Raw genomic sequence first — 20,194 nt, forward strand, 5'->3', positions numbered from 1 at the left:
GTCTATGGGAACTGAGTGTGGATCATAACATAGCATTGCCACTTCTTTTGCTATTGTTTGCTTGAATTTTATTTTCTTTCTCATTTTTTTCTTTTTGATCTGATTTTTCTTGACCAGCAAGATAATTGTATAAATATACATGTTTATATTGGATTTACATATAGTTTTACTATTTTTAACATATATTGGGATTACTTGCTATTTAGGGGAAAGAGTGAGGGGAAGGGGAGGATTGCAACACAAGGTTTTGCAAAGGTCAGTGGTGAAAAATTATCCTTGCATATGTTTTGAAAATAAAAAGCTTCAATAAAAAAATATGGATAGACATGATAATTGAGCCCAGGAGAGACACTAATGTCATCAAGTAAAACAGTAAAGAAGGATAAGGGTCAGAACATAGTTTGGGGGAATATACGGTTAATGGATATAAGTTAGAACATCCAACAAAGGAGATTAGGAAGGAATAGTCAGACCAGGTAGATAAACTCAATTCCTGGAACTCTTTCTCATTTGAAATGATCTAAAGGTCCTTTATTATCATGTTTACTTTTGTAAATCTTATAGTAGTAGAGCACAGTATCATCTCCTTATTTCTGAAAGCTATGATCATCTCATTGTAATCCAGTTTTGTTATTACCATATCACAAAGCCAACTTAAGTTGAACTTTCTGTCCTCTAAAATTTTCAGACATTTTTCAAACTGTTTTCTAACCCATAATCTTGTGAATTCTTGGTCATAAACACCCTACTCATTCTCACCTCTCTTATTATTACATCAGAAGCAAGAACTTGTTTTCACATCCAAAAATACTCCAATAAGAAGTTTCTACAAGATAGCTTCCCCATCACCTTGATGATAAAGACATGTAAAACAACCAACAATTATATGTCTCCAAGCCAATCCAAAGAAAAGTACTCAGGAGAACTCATGAGTTATACTTAAGTTAGCATGCACCAGAGTCCAATCTTTCTAGGCCAATAAGACTGCCTATCAATCTGCCTATTTGAGGCAAACAACAGATCTTGGAATTCTGTTGGATAATTCTACTTTGGAAAGTTATAGCAAATCTGTATACTGTGTGTGTGTGTGTGTGTGTGTGTGTGGTGTGTGTGTGTGTATGAATATAGGACTGTGTGTAAGAATCAAAGTGTCAGAGTTAAGAAATAAATTTCCATAACTCTCTAATATTCACCTCCAAAAAAAAAAATCACAAAATACAAACAAATCCTTGAACAGCAGAACCATCAAAAAGAGAGGGTGAAACTATCTTTGAGCCTAAGAAACATTAAAGATTGCCAAGAAAGGTCCGTCTCATTCAGGTAAAAGAGGAATGTTTTCCAGGTTAGGAAGTGTCCCAGCAAACCAATAAGAGATACAGAATCCTAATATGATGGAACAGGCAAATGCTAACACCAGGACCCCTCCAGCTGTCTCAGAATAGCCAAGAAAATAGGCAAACTCAAATTCCAAGTACTACAATGTGCTTCAGCATTACCCAGGGTGACTAGACTTCCACATGCTTCAGCATAGTCTGGGACAAATAAGTATATGTCAAACCTATAGGAGCCTAAGTGAATAGGCAACTTTCAGTGGTTAGATTACCACTTGTTTCAGTGTAACCTTGAGGAAATACAGAAGAAACATTTCACTAACCTCAGCACATATCAGACACCAGCAGTAGGACCCCAGCTCAGTACCAGATAAGCTGCCAGACTCATACAATTTCTAGTAGTACCAGATACCCCTTCAGCACAGCACCAGACACAGAAGTTTTCCAGGGGCCTCAGGACAACATCAGTGAAACACTAGGTCCCTGGCATAAGAAGCCTGATACGGTGTCACTTCCAGTCTGGGGACAGAGCTCAAATTTAAAAAGGAAAAACAAAACAAAAGAATTTGACCACAGAAAGTTATTATGGGTGACAGGGAAGAAGACACAAACTCAAAAGATCTTTCATGTTTCTTAAGCTCCAAGATTGTTTCACCCTATCTTTTTGCTGGTTCTGCTGTTCAAGAATTTGTTTGGGGTGACTATTTTATGATTTTTTTGGAGGTGATTATTAGAGAGTTATGGCAATTTACTTAACTCTGTCACCTTGGCTCTCAGAACTCCTGGATCTGATTTACATTCAATGGTACTGAACTATTTATATTCTTACATGGGACTATGATACTCATAATTTAAAAAAATTGTATCACTAATAATTTAGCTGGAATGAATTTACATAGGGAGTATTGGTATAAGGTAAATTTGAGGGAATGACAAAAAAATTAAGGGATGAGAACAAGGAGTACCACCGAATGCAGAAAGAAGGGAGAGTAGAATGGGGTAAATTAATTCACATGAATCTAAATAGAAACAATATTAATTTCCTTTTATCTTGGAAGTTTTTCTTTAAGGAAGCTACTGGAAGTAATTTGATCAGCAGGCATTAAGAATATCTAAAATACTTGCCCCTGAAGTATTAGCTCCAAGTCCTTGAAATGATTCCAGTTTAGGCTCCAAATGAAATTTACTTGGCCAAAGATCAGCAAGATATGAATGGTTTCTGAAATTGGGTGGCATATTAGCAATAGGAAGCAGCTAAGTGGTTCAATAGGTAGAATGCTGGATCCTAGAGTCAGGAAGACCTGAGTTCAAAAACAACCTCAAATATTTACTAGTTTTCTGATTCTGGGCAAGTCACTTAACCACTGTCTAAATGGCAAACCACTCCAGATAACTAATAAAACCCTTACATTAACTAAACTCTAAAGTGAAATGGAGAGGTAGACAGGAAATTGTATGGGCTCCTGCTTTAATAAGATCCACTATAGAAAAACAGTTTAAATCTTGCTTCAGACACTTACCAGAAGTGTGAACCTAGACAAGTAACATAACCTTTTCTCAACTTCCTTATCTGTTAAGTGGTCAGGTTAGATACCATGGCCCATCTCTAAATCTATGCCCCTACATTCCTAATATATAAAATATAATGTAGAAAGTGATTATTCACATGACCAAACAAGCCCTTTATTAAAGATCTCTTAGTGCATTTAAATGTTTGTTTACAGACTATTAACTACTTGGCAGAGGTGGCAGGAAAACAGAATGAATGGCAGCCAAATGGAAATTAGTCAGAAATGAAGATAAAGCACTTCAGACAATATCATGGAAACTGGAGTCCCAGTGGTAACACTTGGTAAGTGTTAAAAGTGTTAAATAAGTATGCTACTTATCTTTACTATTATTATTAAAGAATAGCATTACAAAGTAGCTGGATACCCAGTCAGAAGATGACTTGGATTCAAATCCTGTCCCTGACACATATTAATTATAAGGCCAAGGTTAAGTAAGTTCCTTAATGCCCCCAGTTTACTAGGGTAATGGTATCAGACTCAAATAGAAATAGATCACTGTGGCTGCATACTGATTTAGAAAGCTATCAATTTAATATTATCAATGTTGTATTTTATTTTTAATTTATTTTCTAAAATATTTCTAAATTACCTTTTAATGTGGTTTAGGCAATACTCAGTCAGGTATGTTGCTGGCCTCAGGTGTGACACTTCTGGCTTAGATAGCTCTCTCTAAGATTAGAAGTTACTGTCGATTTGTATTGGTGGAGGGAATTTCCACATTAGGAGTTCTCTGTACTGTTTAAATCATAAGACTAGACTTCTCCCATTAAAAAAAGAAAAAGAAGTTATTTAAGTTATTTTATAAAAATAGAATTTGAATGACCAAAACTAGATATAATACAAATGTTTAGGAATGTATCCATACGGTAGATTTTACAAAGTATGTGAAATGATAGCATAAGGGCAGATAGGAAGCTCATTGGATTGATTATTGGGCCTGAAATCAGGAAGAATTGAGTTCAAATCTGGTCTCAGACATCTAATAACTGTGTGACCTTAGACAAACTACTTAACTATTGTTGGGTTTAATTTACTGCACAGGAAAATGGCAAAGCACTCCAGTATCTTTGCCAAGAAAACCCCATGGATACGGTTCACAAACAAATGGACATGACAAAATGAGTGAACAACATAGTCCCAGAGTAAAAGAATCTTAGCTATGGTCTAGCTTTAAATCAAATCTCTGACACACTTCTTTAGGTAAGCCACTTAATTTTCCTAATCCTCAGCATCCTCATCTGTAAAATGAAAAGGTTTAACTAAAATGATCTCTGAGGTCCTTTCCCTCATTATATGAATCAAACTACCATGTTTCCCTTATCAAGTACCCTTGTCTCAACACCCACACTAAGAGACTTGATCTTCTCCAGGTTTCTAGGGAATTAATAGTATTATTTCCTCCAAATTCAGACTCCTTTGAATGTTTTCAATTTTTGGTCCACATGGTATTTAGGGAACTGTTCTCTGGAGGCAGGGAGAAGATTCCAAGCTGAGAGTCAGCCCCTTCCTTCCCAAGGGTGTAGCCTGCCAAGTTAAAAACTTCAGGGGTTTGAGAACTACCCAGCTTCTTCATTCCATTAATCTGGCCGTTAAGCAGAGAGCATCCTGCTGATATAGCCAGATGCAACACTCCCCAGTCCTAATGGCATAGAACATTAGAGGCAGACTCAGCAACTGATCAATCTATCTCCCCCACAACTCAGAACAGCTGCATGGGGACAGATTAACCAAGCAGAAGATAATGACCGATGTAATTGATACTGGGTGGAGGAGAGAGACAAAAGAGTCAGGGGCAGCACACAAAGAAAAGAAATCTTTGATGGCCTGGTGTTCTGATGATATCTGGGATGGGAAAAAAAACAAGTTCAAGTTTACATTTCAGTGGTACTTAAAAAGACATAGCATACACACTTCTTTGAAGCTTGCATATCTGGAATTGGATGGACCAGAGCAATCTTAAGAATAAGAGTGCCTGGAAAAGAAAGAACACGTCATCCCAATACTAAAATAATAATAATAATAATAATTCCTACAATGTCTTATACTTGGACACCAAGTCAAAATCGGTCAGATGCATCTTTTAGTCAAAAGGCAGCTCAACATAGTAAAAAACCACACTGACTGGAAACAGAGGATGTGTATTTATAGTTTGTCTCTACTGTCTATGTGATCTTGGACAAACTTCACTGTTTCCTTATCTGTAAATCCAAGGGATTGAACTACATCAGGGATCCTTAACCCAGGATTCATGGACTCCTTATTAAAGTATTTTAATACTGTGTTTTAATATAATTGATTTCCTCATGTATTTCATTTTATGTATTTAAAAATCATAGTCCAAGCCATTCCACAGATTTCACTAGACAGTCAAAAGAGCAACTGACACTAAAAAGGTTAAAACCCTTGCACTAGATAAATTCATTCCAGCTCTAAATCTATAAAATATTACAATTTTACTCCCTAAATAGTATGTAGATACTTACTGCCAGCAATTTTATTGTGTACCCTACTTGCCCTATGTAATTCTCTTTTAGTTTGACTATAGGAAGTGATACTGGTTCCTCTTTTATGCCCACACAGCATGCTAAGCCTAGTTACAAAAACAACAGCGGTTTCATTCCAGTCACAAAAGTGCTTCTTGGGTTTGGACATAGCAGATTGATTCCAGGAGGTTGTAAACCAGGAAACACAGAATTCATAAAAGATAAAAATACCACTGTAGTACCCTCCAAGAACTACAGTTAGACAAGTGATGGATTATTTTAAGACTATTAAAGTCACTTTTCCCAGTTACTGTGCTGATAAAGCAAAAAATTCATAAAATCCTGATTATTTGAGAATTTACCATTTACTCGGGTCACTTTAACTGAATCACAGGAGAGGCTAGGCATTGGAGAACCTATACAGGTTATTAGAAAGACTGGAAATGGAGGAATTAGTATAGCCTAATGATAGAGTCATGTGATTTATGGAAGTAGGACATTATGTATAGACAGCTGGCCTCAAAGTCAGAAAGAGGTGGTTTGAGTCCAGTTTCTGATTCATATTGGTTGTGGGACCCTGAGTCTCTAAATTTCTCTAAGTACCAAACAATTTTTTAAGATTATAAATTACAAAAGATGTTCATGAGTGGGGAAGAGTTTCCTCATCTGGCATTCCTGATGCCAATGAAATCAAAAATGAGGGGAAAAAATTCTGGAACTATGTGACATGTAAATTCATCCTCTGCCACAGTTGGAGATTTCTCAGTTTAGCTTCTCAACAATCGAGAAATAGGAACAGATCATTTTTAGTCCCTAGAATAAAATCTGGGTCTCTATGTACAAGTTTCATCCACCAATGTGTTTTAAAAATACATCTAAATTTCTGCATCTTCTATTGTAGCTCATTTTCCATCTGAAATGGGATTTCAGTATTCACACGAAGACCAAGAACATGTACAGGGGGATGAAGAGTGGTAGGTGGACAAGATTTGGGAGGGCTACATTCTCCCACAATCTGTTCCCTATCTATTTCTGCAAACGTAGAACCTAACTAAAGACTCTCATTTATTTATAATTCACATAAAATAAGGTCTCTTCTTCTCTAAATATGCTATGTATATTTCTATTTCCCCATACTCACCTTTTTCCCATCCCCACCCCCTTTATTTACATAGTTCTCACCAGGAATTTCTTTCTCCTTCTAGATAATCTAAACCCCAATCTTTCCTTCAGAGCCCAATGCATATTCTACCTCCTCCATAGTGTTTTCCCCAAAATTCATAGTTATCATACCCACTTCTCTGAATTCCAGAAGCATTTATTGTCACTTCATTTGGCCTTAACATAATTACTTCTCATATTTATGTCAGATCTTCTCCAACCACATCTTTTAAAAAAAGTGTTTTGAGGGAACCAGGATTAAGTGACTTGGCTAGGGTCATACAGCTAGTGAGAGTCTGAGACCTGATTTGAATTCAGGTTTTCCAAACTCCAGACCCAGCACTCCACTAAGCCACTTAGGGGCAGTTTTTAGAATTACAAAGCACTTTATATACATTATCATCAGCTAGTTTGCTTTAGCTCTTCATCTGTAAAAATGATCTAAAGAAAATGGCAAACCACTCCAGTATCTTTGCCAAGAAAACACCAAAAGGGCTCATAAAGAGTCAGACATGATCGAAACAACTGAACAACAATACATTATCACATATAACCTTGTAATTTAGATGTTATTATCACATTTATAGACAATAAGACCAATGCTTAGATTAAGTGACTTGGTCAAAGTTGCCCAGCTACAAGGTACAAATCAACCCTGATCATAAATCAAAATAAGATATGGAAAAAAATCAGATAGAAAGTAGAGAAACACTACATTGAACTCTATTTCTTTAACTTGGTCTTCCACTTAATTTCACTTGTTAACCATAAGAAATCCTCATCCTCTCCTTATCACAGGCATAGGTATTATTTGCCAACTCCCTCTGTTTCAGTATAGATAAGCATCAAATACTAGTCCTAATGTCTAGGACTTTCCTTAGGCTGAAACAAACTGATGGGGTATGGAATTTGTGAGGGTGGGCACCATTGCTCATTTCTTGAGAAGCCAGTGGAGTGTGAGAGAATTCAATTCAATTCGATAAACATTAATTGGAAGGAATTAAATGTTTTAGATGCACTGAAGGTTGACATATCTTGGGGCAGGAATACTATATCAGAGACTAGCTGGGGGGTTATCAATAAATTAGAAAAAAAATCCCTTATCACACTAAAACTAGTGCCTATAGTTCCTTACAGACTCTCCTCTTCATCTCAACACTGAAGCAGATAGATGTTATGAATCATCCCATAAGTGCAAGTGATATATGTTTACATGGTAATGAGGGAGAGGGGTAAGGAAGCACATAAATAATTAAGTCAAACAGATCATCTAAAACCTATTTATCTGGCTAAGAGCTTCAATTTCCTCATTTATTGCATGTGAATATCAGTTCCTTTTATTTTCCTTTCACAGGCTCTGATGAAGAAGCTACTTAGACTGAAATGTAAACCATATGAAGAAAAAGCGAAGACAAAGTATATGGGAAAGAATCCTAGATTAGACAATCCAGGATTAGAATCCAGTTATCTTACTTTCCTCAAATGTAAAAAACTGTAAATTGGAATAATAACTGCACCTACCTTGTAGGATTGTTTTGAGATCAAATGAGGATAATATTTATAAAATGCTTAACACATTGTCTAGCACATAGCAGGTGCTTTATAAGTACTTATATATAAAGTACTTATTCCTTTCCTTTCCTTTCTTCCTGCCAAAGCCAAGAAAATAGATCAAACTAAAGACACCTTCCCCATCAAACTCAGAGGGATAATGGTAATTAAGAAAGAGAAAAAAGATATTGGAAAATACAAAAAGTTCTTATGTAGCCTCAAAAATAAGTCCATGGGAGTCACCCTCCATTGGGAAATTTCTCTTCCATCTTGAGTTTTCATTATGGATTCATTAGCAATGAATTCATGGAAAAGTTTTCTGATATTTTCCTCTGGCTTTCTGAAGTGCAAGGAAAAGGAAGATGGATACTTGCTTAGGTTAAAGAAAATACTTCCAAAATAAAGGAATGACATTGTTTTCCTGTGAATAAACAAGCCTGTCTCCTCATTTCTACCACTACTCCATTTTTAAGTAGAGATTTTAAGAAAGGATAAAGCCAGTAAGAAATAGTCCTTTTCTTCCTACTCTACCTACCCCTGAAAACACACCCACAACCACAGATATACACATCCAATAAAGACGCATATACATTTACCTACAGTAAACACACACACACACACACACACACACACACACACACACACACACACATTCCCTTTATGCTTCAGAGTTAAAAAGTTCTAAGGGAGCCGAAGAATGGTTTTAGATTTCTCCTGTGGTTATTTTGATCAAATCAAGAGGATCCACTCTTGTTCCAGAAAAAATCATAAGATTTAAATTTACTTCTGGTAAAATGAGATAATCTTGGAGATCCCCATAGTAAGTTTAGGGTTAGGGTAAGGAAGTGTCATAGGATCATAGATAATAAATTTAGAGCTGGAAAAGACTTAAGAGAGCATGTGTGTGCATGCACACATGCACACACACACACACACACACACACACACACACACACACACCCTTTAGTGTAAATAAATACGTAAGGATTGAGCCAAGGTAATACATATAAAAAGGAACTGACCTGTGTCTCCAGGCTGGTAAAGGGACTGGGTGGTGACTCCTAAAAAAGATAGAAAACAACAAGAAAACATAAAACATTAGAATAATAAAATAAAAATTTTAAGATGCAATAAAACATAAAACAGAACCTGATTTCCTTATTCCCCATGCAAACCTAAAGGGGTTCCCATTTCTGTCTCCACACATTCCAAAATAGAGAAGTATTATAGATGTACTGAATGCCCTTCAAGTCCCAAAATATCTGCGAATGAAGACTTCCCTTTCAGAAGGCACTATCCTCACAGATATACTAAGATCAAGTCAATAGGTGACCTGTTTACAATTCCTTTGAAATTTGAGGAGAAAAAGAAATAAAGCAGAGAAATAAAGGAGAGGAAAAGCTCTTTGGATAAGGCAAAGTGAGTCTGAGTCCTTGATTATCACAGAAGATAGCACTTTAGGATTCTGGTTGGAAATGGAAAGGAATAAAGACAACCCAGCCACCATCAAGTCCTTGTTCTAGTTAAAGGAAAACTTAAATGCTTTGTCTTTCATTAGTATTAAAATATTGTGTGCACACACAAGCACACACACACACACACACACACACACATACACACATACACCTCTGACACTTAAGAACCTATTGGCAAAATCAGCATGAGAAAGCAGGACAGAGAAAGAAAAAATTAAGCTCTACTAGTGCTAATGCCTTGAAGGATTGAATTACAGTTTCAATGGGCTAAAACTAAGGTTAGAGAAGGCAAGGATGACCTTCTCCCTTGCCTCCATCCCCTATACACACAAAAGTCAATTGACTGGAAAAGCTTGGTGGTAAATTCTAGGATCATTAACCATTAGCTCTTTTTTGGAGAACAAGAAAGAGAGGAAGGAGCTGATTGATGCTTTACAACAATAAGGTGATGAGATGAGATTCACAAGGGAGGCACAGGAAGGATGTAAGGTACACCTAAGTCTCCTGAGACTTCATCCCTAGCTTCATTAGGCTCAGGGCAAGATACAAAGACCTAGAGCTATGCTGTCTTCAAAGGTAAGTGGGCACTGAACCCATTTTGGATACTTGTCAAACCATGATTAAGATTTTGCTTCCATTAAATGCTGCTCATCTCCTAGACTGCAGAAGCCCATTGGACCAGTTCATAAACAAGGATTTGGAATGAAATGATGAAACCTAAACTCCTATGGTGAAAAACAAGGCCTTACGCTGTATGATTATGAGTCAGTGACATCATTTTCCTAACCCTGCTTCCCATGAACATAGGATGGCCAAAAGATTTGCAAGTTAGTAGGTCCAAACTTTCTTTTCCAGGATGCTTCATCTACTAAATTCCAAGGTTCTGGGGATAAAGCACAATTTTTAGTTATCAAATTAGTAATTTTTAGTTATGAGTGCTTCCCTCTCCAGAGTTTACACACACACAAACATATACATATGTGTATATGAATATATGTATGTATAATTTATAAATAAAAATAATATGCTACATATATTATATAATGCATGTGTGTATATTATACACACATATGCATTTTGTAATATATAATAAATTATACACATATATGTACTATATATATATATATACACAATATATACATACACACATATACACTATACACACATAGTGCTATCCCCAAGTAGAATATAAGCTCCTTAAGGGCAGTTGCTTTTCCCACCTGTTTAATAAAATGCCTAGCATACAGTAAACATGTAACGGATGCCTGTTAAAATGAGTTGAAGATAATGACTCATTCTTAATTTTCATTTCACTCCAGACACCCTTAACAACTTGAATGATCATTATGAGGCATCAGCTTCCCGTGGGCTGACTTCCTTGAGAAGCTACAGGTAAGGACTTTTCAGCTGTATTGATATAGTTTAGTCTTTTTCCTAGATGCAGTGCCAAGGACTGTCTTTTTCTTTTTTCTACTCGGAAATCAGAACCCCTACCAGCTCTTGGTCAGGGGTGCAAAGCTCATTAAAGAGCTTCTGAAGAGCAAAGGACAAAATGATCTATTTAGCTTGTTAATTAAATGGTCAGGAGAAAGATAATATCCTTGCAAGCAGCCACATCATTAGCACTTGGGATTAACTTTCCAACAAAATCTTTCTCTGCACACCCTCTGAAAATACAAAGAACACTAGTAAAAGCCTCAGCCCCACTGGCCCAAGGTATTCCTGCAGGGTCTCACTTTCTACAACATCCTGCTTAATTAGAAAATTTAACGAAGTAGAACCAGGTCAATGATGCTGTCTATTTAATCCATCACGTCTGTCTAAATTAGAAGTCTTCAGTTTACAGTACAGTAAATTCTTATCTGTCAGATTAGAAGCCCCCAGAGACCAAAGGAAAGTTTTTAGTACACAGAGATGTTGCCATCAATTGCCATTCACTCTTTACCAAATGCCAGACTAATACATGTGCCAGAAACCATTAAAACAGTTTGGAACAAGGGCAGGCTTCTCTCAGCCATATCTCATAATGACTCAGAAGTGAGAAACACAAAAGAGGAAATAGTGATACATACACACACACACACACATACACACACACACAGAGAAAGAGAGAGAGAGAGAGAGAGAGAGAGAGAGAGAGCAACAGTAGATAAATCTGGCTGACATTCAAATGCTGACCCTTATGACACAGAAAAGTCATTTTAGGCAGCCACAGGACAGGGACACAAAGAGGATCATAGGATTTTTTTAGCTGAATAAAATGATTTATCCAAGATCTTAGAGCTGGAAATAACAATGGCTAGCATCTATATTGATCTTTTTGGTTTGTAAAGTGATTTGCATTTATTATCTCATTTAATTCTCGTGGCAGTATTAGGAGGTAGGCATTAGAAATATTAATCTCCTATTATCAATGAGAAAACTAAGGTTCAAAAATATTAAATTACTTACTCAAGGTCACACAGCCAGTAGCAGAATCTGAACCCAAGCCTCAACAAGTCAATATTATCTTGTTCACTTGCTATAGACACATTCCGGATGTATTGTACTGTAGTAAGAGATGATTGTTCTCTTCACGGCTGACCTCTCAAGACCTTGGTCTGTCTATGACTTGGATCTCAGCCCTTGTGGCCAGACTACTCTAACTTTGGCAAAACTTCAGGCTTAGAGAATACAATGCTTGCTCTTGCAAATTACCATGGTTACTTGAACAACCACTGGCCATTTTGCAGGAGCAAAAGGACAAGTTAAGCTACTGGAATACAGTCCTAGCATATACCAAAGAACATTTCTATCAACAAAGAAAAATAACAAAGAATGACATAAGATCATAACTTTAAAAAATATTGTTCTTTGCTTCTTACTATTTAATTCTTTTAAAAGGAAGTGGCCCCAAAAAATAGCAATTAGGGAACACCATGGTTAAAAGTAAAGTGTTGCCTAATGTACAAAACAAAGAAGATTGTATAAAAAAATGAAAAAAAAAGTTAATACATAAGTATCGAATGTACTATGACAGGATGATACAAAAAAGTCAAAGTATTCTGTTCACATACTTATTCCCAAAGTTAATTGTTTAAAATAGGAGGCTATGCTTGGGGTGATGGGAGTTGAGTAAGTGAAAAGTGATGGTATTTCACAACTTTTTTGTTTTACAAAGCAGGAAAATAGTTTCATTAAATATTTTCCTGCAAGAATACCTCCTTATCAAGGCAATAAACTATTTATTTAAACTAAGTTTTTGTTAGAAAAGTATGCAGAGACGCAAAATAAATGTATTGTAGCTTTTATTTTTTAATTAAATTTTACTTTTTCCTAATACATTAGTCACATCATATATATTTGTTTGCATAAGCTGAGAAAATAAGCATGACTTTGCATTTCCCGTTGGTATTAAGCAGTCATTTTAAGCAACATTTTGTACAAATCTGATGAAATCTTGACCAAATCCTTCTGAACAGGAGTTCCACATCAAACCTAATTACCTTTGAAATTTGAAGTAAATCACCTCTCTGAGCTCAATTTCCTCATTTGTAAGGTGTTTGGATACAAGATCCTTTGCAGCTCTAAATCTTATGCAATGAAAAATTAACATACATCCTTCTGAATTCACAGATTAGTGATGAAAAGAATCTCAAAAATCATTTTGTTGGGGCAGCTAGATGGTGCAATGGATAGAGTACCAGCCCTGAAGTCAGGAAGACCTGAATTCAAATTTGACCTCAGACACTTAACACTTCCTAGCTATGTGACCGTGGGCAAGTCACTTAACCCCAATTACCGCAGCAAAAAAATAAAAAATAAAAATTTAAATTTGTTTATCCCTTTCCTTTTGCTACTGAGAAAACACGAGACTATATGCTTCAACCAAAGTCACAGAACAAGGGAATAGCAGAATTAAAACTTAGATCTCTGTTTCTAAGTATTCTTGGATTATAGCTCTCAGTATGCCAACTTTTCCCTCTACCAAGCTACCCTTTAAAGCTGACAGGGGTTCCCTCCTCATCTGATAATAGACCACTGCTATTGTCATCCATAGTCTTATTGATATTATATTTATCCAGATATCATGTTTGTCTTACGTTGTTCTGCTAAATTATGAACTCCTTAAGAGCAGGAATCCTTTTTCATTTTTATCTTTGTACCTCCTCTAGGACACACTAAGATCATACTTAATATATGTCATTGAATTCAATACTTTGTTTTTTTTTCCTAGAAATAAGTTAGCTGGCTCAAGAAAGTTCATTTTTCACATTTTCCAAGTTCCTTCCCCAGATACTCCCTATAGTATTGTTATCGTTATTCTATCATTTTTCAGTTGTACCCAACTCTCCATGACCTCATTTGAGGTTTTTCCTTCTCCACCTCACTTTACAGATGAGAAAATTGAGGCAAACAGGGTTAAATGATTTGCCCAAGGTCATAAAACTAGCACACATCTGAGGTCACATCTGAATTCAGAAAGACTAGTTTTCTTGACTTCAGGCTTTGCAATCTATCCACTGTGTCACCTAGCTGCCTAAGTATTCCCTGTAGCTGGTAACAATTCAGAGAATGTTGGTTTTTCCTTACTCTGCCAACATCAGAATCTGGAAATGGAGTGTGTGTGTGTGTGTGTGTGTGTGTGTGTGTGTGTGTGTGTGTGTGTGTGTGTGTGTGATGGGGGTAAAAAACAGAAGAGAAAAAACAAGAAAATACTACAAATATTTCCAGTCCAAACTATATTGTGAGTCTTTCTACCACAGACCTTCCTTAGAACATCAGAAGCCAGAAATGGGAGGGATAAGATTGGAGGAAGAGAAGAAATAAGAGAACAAAGAAGAGAAAGAGAAAAAAAGCTTGTTTCTTCACAATTATAAGTTTTAAGACAAGCAGTAAGGCATAGTGAATAGTGGCTGCATGCTTCTGAGTCAGCAAGATTTGGGTGCAGTTTTCCACTCTGACACATTCTCAATGCCTCAGGCAACTTTCTAAGTAAGACTGATCCAGAATAGTTGTAGACCTGCCCTGGAACAGGGAGTTTTCTTTCTTTCTTTCTTTTTAACCTGGGAAATCCTTACATCGATAAAAATAATGGTCTATTTAAGAAAAAAAAAAATCACCACCACCCAAACTCTAAAAGGATAGGTACCTTAATATACTCTGGAAAGCAATTTGGAACTATTGTCTCCAAAGTTACTAAATCAGACAAAGTTTTTTATTCTGAAATTAGGCATATACTCCCAAATGATTAAAAAAAAATAGAAGAAAACAACCTACATACAAACAAAGTCTTTATAACAGCAATTTTTGTTCTAACAAAAATCTGGAAACAAAGTGGGTGTTCCACAATTGGGAAATGGATGGACAAATTATGATATATGAAGGTAATAGAATATCATTTTGCCTTAAGATGACAATATATATGGATTCAGAGAAACCTTAAAAGATTTGTCTTAACTCATGCAGTTTAGAAGTGATACAAAATGAAGTAAGTAGTACCAAGAAAAGTATATATAAGATGATGGCAAAATTTTAAAGGACTTGGATGAGTATAATTAGGATTCTAGAGAACTGAAGCATACTTCTCACTTTTTGGTGGAGATTTAATGAATTGTATGTGTAGAATGAGGCACATATATTTCCAGAAATAATATTATAATACAAATTTGTTTTGCTTGACTTTAATTGTAAGTGAGGACTTTTAGTTAGTGGAGAAAAGGGGAATGTATTGCAAAAGAGTAATTTTCTAAAGAAAAATAGTTGAGAGAGGAAAAGAATGACCAATGAGACATTTAAAAACACAGAGGAGACCAGAAGGAAATTCAGAGAGGATATAGACAAGCAAAACAACATCACTACTACCATGTTAAATGCACTATATTTAAAAGACTATGGATTCATGGTTTCATGTATAATCCCTATTTTCTGACCTTTGTCTATGGAAATGTTTATATTTATTGATTATTTTCTAGTTCATAATAAAAAATAATTATAAAAATAGATGGAAGAATTTTTAATGGGAAAAGTCTTTTAAAGTGGTAAGAATCTGCAGTAGATTCATGGTACCTGTCCAAGGAAATACTATAGAAGGAGATTTAATCTGGATAGTAAAGAAATGGTAGCTAAATCAAAATGATAAGGCAAACACCAAAATACATTTCAGAGTATTAAAAGTACACATTTATGCATTCATTTCAAAAGCAAGATTCTCTTATGTAATTAATACTTTTAAAAGCTGAAATATTTCTATACCTCCAACTTTGTAAAAATATAATATAACATAACATAGAGATATTTAGAGATATTTTTTGAGAATGCTTTCTTTCTTTATAGATTAAGAAACTGAGTAGGTCCAGAGAGAGAATTAATTAGTGACAAAGTCTAGGTTGAGTACAGGTCTTCTTATTACCATTTCAATGTTTTTGTTTTTGTTTTTTTTTCCCATTAGATCACAAGTACCTTTTTGTCTTGCAGATCCTAAACTTAATTATTCCAGATTAAGGAGTGGATGTTTTCTGTTTCTGCCTTATCCTTAATTCCACCACCTCTACTTGAGGATGACCATCTCCACTTGTCCTGATCTCCTATCTTGACACTAGACTCAGATGGTCCCAGAGGAGAAAGTGAGGCTGGTGATTTTGCACAGCTCTCCCTTGATTACATCCAATTTACCTCCCTATTGTGATGGTCCTCTTCAAGAACAAAGGGCAAATAACAATTGCTTTACTCTAGTGTTTAGCTATGGATAATGGTTTAAAAGTTATTTCCATAATGTTGTTGTTGATGTTATTCATTCATGTCTGACCTATTTGGGGTTTTCTTGGCAAAGATACTGAAGTAGTTTGCTATTTCCTTCTCCAGCTCATTTTACAGAGTAGGAAACTGAGGCAAACAAATTTAAGTGATTAAGGGTCACACAGCAAGGAAGTATCTGAGAACATATTTGAACTCAGGTCTTCCTACTCCAGGCTTGGCACTCTATCCACAGTATCAGCTCCCTGCATTAGTCCCATAATGAGCTATATTTATATTTCTTTGCCTTTTTACTTTACCCTACCCTGGAACGCAGCTTCTTTTTAAGTTCTAATTTGATTCTCATCAAGCAATAAAATCTTAACCAGAAGACACTAGGATGTCCCTTCTGCTTCTATGGAATTTCACAAGATTTGTATCTGAGTTGCTGCCAACTTGAGAAAAGGTAGACCATATGTCTCAAGTTTGAATGGCTGAGAATACTGGTTGGTAGATTCCCTGTACCTCCTCAAGGATCAAGGAATTCCTTAAATATAGATCATTTCTTGGGTCTCAGGTAAGGCTGCTTGGGAATACCGGGCAAGGGAAGAACCATAAAACACACCTTACTTGCTTCAACAATTCCTAACAAAGGTCAGAGTGGACTGGGGAGAAAGTATAAACTTTCTCCATAAAGGGTACAGAGGAGCAAACTCTAAGTGCATGAGAGAAATGATGCCAAGTGACTTGGGTTCCTAAGAAATTCTTTCCATATAAAAAGTCAGAGAGACCACAAGTTTAGTTTGCTGTTCTGAATTCATTTCAAATTTCTTAGCGTAGATGAAACCATAACCTAGCTCTAAGCAAGACAGCCTCAGAATAAAGAAAATCAGTGAACCCAGTGTTTTCACTACACAATGAAACTACACAGAATATATAGTAGATAACCAACACAAAGAAATAATCAAAGAAATGTTAGTTTAATTCTTTCTACATTAAAGCTTCAAATTAGAAAGTAGTAAGCTAAAACAACCATTGACTTATGTGTCCTTAAATGGTTTTATATAAAAAATAATAGGAAGAGGAACTCGATTTCTGATTTCACTGGTATAGGGAGCCATATAAGGGAATTCCTTCTCTGAATGCAGATCTGCATCTTCACTATAATTTGAATTTGGAGAGCTGCCTAGAGCACTGAGAGATTAAGTGATTTGATTATGGAATCACATCACAGATATGAGTTAGGGAGGAAACTTGAATCAGGTTTTTCTAACTACCAGACCAGCTTCCCATAAACTCTTTTTTTTTTTTTTCTTAAAATAAAAAAAAATTGCTATTTTATTGAAGTTCCCAACATTTGCAAGGACCACTGTATCCTCCTAAATGATTAAGAACCTGAAAAATTGAGTCACTTATATTCAAGATAACTAAATCCAACTAGGTAATCAAATTTACAACAACTCATCTTTAAACATTATAAATTGCTTTAATCATAACAACCTTTGAGGCAGGAAGCACATACATTATTTCACCTATTTTTCCCTACATGGAAACTGAGGAAGATCTAATAATATTTGTAAAGCCTTTAGCACTGTGCCTGGTACATCATAGGTGCTATATAAATGTTTATTACCTTTCCTCCTTATATAATTTGCCAATAGTATTTACAGTATTTATATATAGTACTTATAGTGTTTATATTTATATTTATATTACATATAGGATTTATAGGAAATGATAGAGCTGAGATTTGAACTCTGGTCTTATACCTCCAATTCTGGTACTCTTTTCATGAGTTACACTGTCAGTGTGTCCCTAGAGGCAAGACTTCATCCTCTAAAATTACTCTTCTTATTTATGTGGCCCAGATTGGGTGCCTTTACAGAGCTCAGAAGTAATAAACAACACAGACCCATGCCAAGTAGGAAATGAAAATTCAGCATGCAGATTGCCTCTGGGAGAACCACCAACACACAAGTTGAGCAAAAATGTTCCTCTACCTCCATTAGTTGAATTCTGCTAGAATGTTGGGTGGTCGTAGTGAGTGCTGAACTTAAGAAAAAAAGGCCTACAGCCAAGATTATGGGCCACAACTTCATTTGGGTCTCTCATCTGGAGGATGTGAGTGGCCAACCAAGCCCCATCATTAGCTGCTCAAAAGCCCAGCTTCATCTATCATTTTGGCACCCAAGCACTTGCTGTGGTTGCCAAAATGGCAGGTGGCCCAGCCAATCTCACAGACACACTGGTGTCCACATTGCAGGCTACTGCCAAAGGTCCACAGACCATTTTCTGCTCCAAGGCTTCTGAATCTAATAGAGGTTTGATTCTATTGAGAAGATGTCTGGGGTACAGGACTCATGACTTGAATGGCCTCCATAACAAGTCTTAGCACCATAAATCTCAGGGAAATAACCTCAAAAATAATTTCATTCAAGCTATGCCTGAAGAGAAACCTCCTCAACAAAATCCCTAAGATATAATTTCCAACCTCAACTTGGTGTCTTCCAAGTATAACAATTATAACTTCTTCCTGAGGAAACCCATTCCAATTTTTTCCATAACTAATTGACAGACAGTTTTCCTTATGATGAAATCCTATGAAATATACATACATAATCCCTAATTCTTCCCTCTAGGACCAAGAAGGACGAAGTAAATTCTTCTTACAAAACACAGTCCCCCAAATAAATCAAGATAACTAGTATGTTTTCTCTAATCTTTCTATTTTATAGAACAAACAACCTCATTTCCTTCAAATAGACTGAAAAGTAAGCCCCTAATTCTGACTTCCCACAGACACTCCTGAGAAAGTTGGCTTTGAATCAAGATAGCTTATAAAATGCTGTATTTTAAACATTACATATTACCCTCAGCTGAAAATAGGTAAAAGGAAAATTAGGTTTCAATGAGGTCCCTGGTTCTGAGCACTTTCTAGCAAGAGCCCAACAAACTCTTGATTCAAGTCATTGGAACAGGAAAAAGGAATGATAAAGTAGAGACATTATTGCAAAGGCAGAGAGAAATACCTAAGAAAAATGCCACTTCTGACCAAAACATTTCAGAGGTTGGAGAAGAAAAGAAGGCCTCGACTAGGACTGAGATTAGACAAAAAAACTGAAATGTCAGGAGGGAAAATAAAAATTCACCCCTTCTTCAACTCTTCCTTCACCATTATCACCAAATATCTATCATATTCTCTCCATTTAAATCATAGAATCTTTCACTGAGTCTATCACATTGACAGTTTTCTACAACATAGATTTTCTCTCTACTTCCCTCCTTAAAGAAAAAGGAAGAAAAGATTAGATCATAAAACTACCCAGTAAAAGGAACAAAGAAACTCATGTTATTTTTGAAGACCTGAATTTTCAATTCATTTTATATTTAGTAAGTCCCTACTATGTGCTCAGTAACTTCTCCAGATGTAATTCTGGTAGAGGATCAAGGGAAAGGGGCAGCAATATACCCAAGAGAGGAGAAAGGGAGAGTAAGAAAGAGGTTGGAAGAATAGGAAGGAGCTACTCGAACTAACTGCTGTCTTACTTCCTGTCTGGGGCATGTGACATAGCTGCTAAGGAATAGGACTGCTGTTTGCTCTAAGCCCCTACACTCCCATACCCCTGGCATCTGAGCTGGCCAGGTCTTCACAAACGTGTCCGAAGCTTCAAGTCCCATGCTTATTCTGGACAAGGGAGCCTCCTTCCTGTCTCGACAGGAAGATGGAAATAAAAGTCCAGCCTGGGATAAGAGCATCCTGTAACTCACTCACAAAGCCACAGCTGGGGGGTAAGGGGGGTAGAGGGGGGAAGCAGAGAATGAAGGAGAGGGGAACATTTATTCTGTACAATAAGCTCCTTTTACGAATGAATAGCAGGTTTCTCCTAAACTCCACATCAATGGCTTTG

General features: G+C 36.2%; 1 protein-coding gene across 1 annotated transcript in view; it reads right to left on the reverse strand.

The window, feature by feature from the left end:
- Positions 1-20,194, reverse strand: part of XYLT1 (xylosyltransferase 1) — a 422,795-nt gene that overhangs the window by 303,199 nt on the left and 99,402 nt on the right. The window contains exon 2 of the mRNA XM_051961070.1: positions 9,120-9,158. Coding sequence (XP_051817030.1) covers positions 9,120-9,158 — 39 coding nt within the window. The remainder of the gene's footprint in view (positions 1-9,119; positions 9,159-20,194) is intronic.

This window comes from Antechinus flavipes, chromosome 1 (genome assembly GCF_016432865.1).
Source record: "Antechinus flavipes isolate AdamAnt ecotype Samford, QLD, Australia chromosome 1, AdamAnt_v2, whole genome shotgun sequence".
NCBI classification, from domain to species: Eukaryota; Metazoa; Chordata; class Mammalia; order Dasyuromorphia; family Dasyuridae; genus Antechinus; species Antechinus flavipes.